Here is a 5,188-nt window from a genome sequence, read left to right as displayed (position 1 = left end):
CGGCGGCGGAGCCCGGGCGGGAGCCTCGGCTGATCGCGCTGTGTTGTTGTGTTTCGTGTTCCCTGCTCGTCTGGAGGCATCGCCCCCCGCCAGCGATTTCTGAGGAGTTACGGACCTGGAGGAGCAGAGTAATAGAATGACCTCTCCTGTGGACCCCAAGATTAAACAGGCTTTGCGGAAGAAACCATCAGAAAGGACTCCGGAGGTAAGGGAACTGCAGCTCCTTGGCCCCGCGGGGTCTTTTTATTTCGCTTTTTATTTCTCCTTTGCGTAAATCCGTACTCCGACAGGCTTTCTGCGCGGTGCGTGGTTCGTGGTGTTTGCGTGCTGCACACGACCGGGCTGGCGCACAGACTTCTCCTCCGTGGAGTTTGGTTGTTAGCTTATTTCTGCTTTCCGAAGTCGGACCTCTCGAGACCAGCAGTGTTTTAAACAGCCAGTAACGCGCTGGGTGTAAGACATAAGGTGCTTTATGAGCTACTTCAGGCAAGCTGTAGGAAGAAGAAGAAGAAAGGGTAGATCACTGGAAAGTAAAATTATGCATGTTTCAGTGATGCAAAACTTCTGGGAAAAGTTAGCGAGCTGAAAGACTTTGCTTACCTGTACAGTGATGCAGATTTAAACAAAACCAAACTAATTATGCTTTGTAGACTTCATAAAGGGATGTTTCTCCAGTGAGTGGGAGTGTAGAAATGTGCGAGGCTGGTTAGCTACAATAAAACACATTTTCCAATTAACTGCCTTCTCTGTCCCTTCCCCACAAGCTAGTCTGTAATCAGCCATGTATTTTTGGGTATGGTAATGTCGTGGAGCATTAATTTAATAATGAAATATGTTTGATAGCATTTGCATTTCACTGAAAGGCTGATTGGAGTTTGTTTGCTTACCCTAGCCGCCTTCGATTTGTTTCCCTTACTGTGATTTTTTTTTTTTAATTTTTTTATTTTTTTAAACGTGCTCAAGAATTGGTGGTATGAAATGATACGCGCTTGAATTTGTCCCTTTGAGGCCGGGAAACATCTGTTCTCCCTTGATACTTCACGGAGAGCAAAATGTCCTGCCTGGTCTTCCTTATAAGTTAATTATCAAAAGGCTACGCAGGGAGAACTGCTGCAGAGGCTGCTCCAGAGTACATCCCAGCAGGACAGAGACCCCAATTCCCCTTCGAGTCAGTCTTGTGAGTGAGTGAAATACACGTGTGCAGTCCCAATCTTTACTCGCCTTGGGATATCTGATACACTCCTCCTTGTGTCTCTGCTCCCTAAATTAATGATGAGGCAGTCTCTCTATTCTTTCTGTTTTCTTATTTTCATCACTCTCCTCTTGCTTCAGACCTTTCTTTCTTTCTCTTCGGCTGTAGTCTTCAGTCAGGAAAATTCCTTTGCTAGTGTGGTTTGCAGTGTTGGGCAACTGGGTTCATCACAGAAGTGTCATTCATGAGCTAGCATACCGTGCAGGCTCGTCATGGGTTTGACTTGGGGGAACAGGTAATCTGGCCTGGCCCGAAACATCTGCCCACTGCTGCTTCTTGCAATACCGACGTCTCACGGCTGTGTAGGGCTTTTTGTTCTTTTTTTTTTTTTTTTTTTTTAAGGCATCCCCAATTTCCCCCCCCCAGCAATTGTGATAGAATTCTTTAGGATTGTTTTTGGCTAAAACTGCCTTAAAATAAATATTTTGCTTAACGCTGTAGTGTTAAACTGTCAGATACCATGATGTCCAGCTGCACTGGGACCATGCTCGTGGGTTCATGTAGATCTGTGTAGATTCCCATTGAGACTGACATCAGGGTTGTGGGCCCATTTGAATTTGCCAAGATATCTCAATTGTGGGGGAAAAAAAATTCTAATCTTTGCTAATCTAACTAATAGCACCTCTAAAATGATTAAAAAAAAAATCTGAATTCCCTTGTTAATCTGGCCCTTTTTTGGCAGGCATTTAGAGATACTGCACAGTGAGACTACTCGTGATTGAAGTTAAACATGCACTTAAAACTTGGCATGATTGGGGCCCCTGTTCTTGTTGCCTGTTGCTGAGTGGATAATTGCAGTCAAATCAGTTTTGTTTTCTTGGGGTACTTTTGTTTATATACATTTAGAAACTAACCTGATTTCAAGAAAAGCACTTCCCTATTTCAGTAGCCCGGTGTATCTGGGGGTCCCCTTTCTGGGTCCATACTACCTGTTCAGACACAAAGCAAAACAAAAATCAAACCTCCCCAGCGCGACCGCACTCCGCCAGATTTCCCAAGCATATGCTCTGAGATGCGATGACAGACGGATATAGGGTGATAAGGGAACCGGAGAAAACAATTGCAATATAATTTTATTATTATTATTATTTTTTTTTAAATTGTGCTAAGCATCCTGACTTGTCAACTTTCTTCTATAGGCGGCAAGACTTAGGTCAGGGAAGCTGAAACCTGCTTAGTGCAGCCATTAGGGTCAGACCCCAGTTCTGGGTGTCCCTGCGCAGGGTGTACGAGCTGGTGACTCCTGTCTTAAAGTATCCGGCTGTGCACAGACAAAACGCGTGGCTTCGTTTCTCCCCTCCTACTCTTCGTGGAAAGGTATCATCAGCTCCTCCCACATGAAATCAGCTGCATGGGGCTGCTCGTGCACTTTGTCTGCATTTTTATACAGGACCCCCCCCAAAATTCCCCAAACCATGGTTGGTATTTGATGATGAGCCAAAGCTGCTTGACCACATGAGTGTCAATCGCTTTCAGTCCCTTTCTGCCCCCCTCTCTGTTTCTGATGCTGCAGTTTATATGAGCAGTTTACCTGGGTATTACAAATTACAGGGTTGGGGCCGCGCTGATTAGTAGGATGGTCTGGTGCTTCATAACTATCATCTGTACAGCAGTCTCTGGAAAAATACAGATAAATAATTCACACGTCAGATTTTGCTTATGAGTGGTACTTTTATCCATATGATTTTGATTTTTAGGACTTCTTCTTGACAAAATGTCTTAATTTGTAAGATCTAAGGAACTAAGCAGGGAGATATTAAAATACTTTTATAATTTACTTATTTTGGGGAGTTATCTTGATGGCTTGCTCAAGTAAAAATTTTAATTCTTGATGCTACAAATATTTTTGTTTGGAAAAATCTCTGTTAGGGCAAGCTTTCAGTGTTGTGGTAACATTCCAATGTTTGCTAATTGTTAAAGTGTATAAGTTATGCATATTAGACGTGTACATACTTGATTTTTTTTTTGGTGGTTGTTGCTCAGATATTTCATGTATTATAATCTTTAATTTATTTGGCGAGGGGAATTATTTTGATGAACTCCTAGAGACTGTAGCTAACATTTAATGGTGTCTACATTTTTATGTAATTGCTGTTCTGTTACTCCATTTAGAAACTTTCTTTGGTACTACCCAAGTCTGGGAAATCTTTCGAATTTTTTTCTTCCTTTTTTTCTTTCTTCCCTCTGCCCTGGTGCATCATAAAATTGTACGGGTACACGATGCAAGCTGGCCTTTCTTCTGGGAAGTCTTCCAAAACGTTTGCTTGTGGACCGATACCCATGTATGTGGCAGATTGCCACTCCAGGATGGGAGTCCCACTTCTGTAAGACTTGGGACTCGGTGGTTACATCGATTGACTGTGACCGTGTACTGACACTGCATATAAACCTGTCTGCCTCTCGGGTTCAGCCTGAAAGTGCAGAATTTGCGAGGGTTCTGTCAGATGGTAGTTTCGATAACAGATTATCCCAACAAATCATCTCTTCTGTGCGCACTGTCTTGTCAGGTAGAGGAAACCTTTGCAGTAATTGGACACTTAATCACTTAAAAAAAAAAAAATCATACCTATATTTAAACTATAGGATTTCATACGCTTATTTAATATTTTAATATCTGCATTTGTCTTCCAGGGTTATGCTGATGTCTGTGTGGTGTTAAATGTGCGAGTATTTATACATGCAGATCCTCCAGTTCTTGCAGGTTGGGAATATGGGGTTTACGTACTTCCGTGCAGTGTTTTAGTGATCTTGCACATCATCCTGCCTGTTTCTTGTGTCGCAGGTGGGGATATCAAATGAGTAATTTGGGAATATTTTAATAGAAGGAAATCGTTTGTTCAAAGCAGTAGGAGGGCAGGATGAATGTTTATGCCACCGTGTACGCTCTCTCATTAAAGGTTTAATTTTTTGAGGCCCAGAAGTCCTTATCAGATCCATACAAAGGCTGGGATGTTAGTCTTTTGGGGAGTGGTTTAATGCCTGCCACAGATAAGGTCTCAGTGGCTGATAGGGCAAAATAGCAAATGACTATGCTCCTTTTTCTTTCTCTTTCCTTCTTTCACCCCCACCCCCTCCCCGGAGCATGCTCGCTTCCATTTTTAATGGATCCTTTTCCCAACATGGTCTCCTTTTAGTTCTTCATGACTTTGTTCTAGACAGTATTTCCTTTCCGTGGTTCAGAAAGCTTTGCCTTTATTGGACTTCAAAGAGTTGGAGTTTATTTTTATACTCTAAGCTCTTGTATTTTCCTAACTTTGTCTCGTTTCAGTAATTCTCAATGTTAATTCAACTTTATTTGGCAATACTAACTCCTCCTTTTTGTCCTGTTCCCTTTTTATTAATACAGTGGAAAGAGGAAAAACCTAATTTGCACAATTGTGTCATAACAGGGTCTGCTGTTTGGACTGTGTATGTGATGCTTCTTGATGGCTTATATATAGAGAAATAGATCTGCATGAATCTAAATCATGCACAAATAGTACATTGATGGGCATTATAAAATGGCTGTAATAAATAAAATAAATTATTGCTGACAGCATAACAAAGGCACTCTTGTACTGTAGCACAGCTGAGCCAAACAGAGGAGAACATCTGCTTCTTGTTTCCAGAAATAACCGGTATTTTGAAGTGGTTTTTTTTCATCCTTTTAATAATTTTCTGTAAACTCAGTAGGTGAAACAGGGGATTAGCCTTTGTTAAAATCCATTGTTTCTGTAGTACGCAGTGAGCTTTTAGCAGTGTTGATATAATGACGGTGGTGTTTTTGGATAGCCATTTAATGTAATCAGAATTGTAGAATCACTACAAAGATCTAGATGCTTGCAGTTATCTTAAAGCCGAAAAAAAATTTGTATTAAATGAAGTTGCAGATGCTGGTTTGTATTTAATAAAAATTCCTTACTGTTAGTATGCGGGACTCCAAAAAGGGGAAAAGGA

At 41.4% G+C, this 5,188-nt stretch overlaps 1 protein-coding gene across 1 annotated transcript in view; it reads left to right on the top strand.

Moving 5' to 3' along the window:
- The first annotated feature begins 81 nt into the window (after nt 1–81).
- Nucleotides 82–5,188, top strand: part of RAPGEF6 (Rap guanine nucleotide exchange factor (GEF) 6) — a 137,430-nt gene continuing 132,323 nt past the window's right edge. Inside the window, exon 1 of the mRNA XM_009322723.1 lies at nt 82–205. Coding sequence (XP_009320998.1) covers nt 137–205 — 69 coding nt within the window. The 5' untranslated portion in view covers nt 82–136. The remainder of the gene's footprint in view (nt 206–5,188) is intronic.

Source organism: Pygoscelis adeliae, unplaced genomic scaffold (assembly GCF_000699105.1).
Source record: "Pygoscelis adeliae isolate BGI_AS28 unplaced genomic scaffold, ASM69910v1 Scaffold34, whole genome shotgun sequence".
Taxonomy (NCBI): domain Eukaryota; kingdom Metazoa; phylum Chordata; class Aves; order Sphenisciformes; family Spheniscidae; genus Pygoscelis; species Pygoscelis adeliae.
The sequence above is the reverse complement of the archived record's forward strand: the minus strand, read 5'-3'. Positions and strand labels throughout refer to the sequence as shown.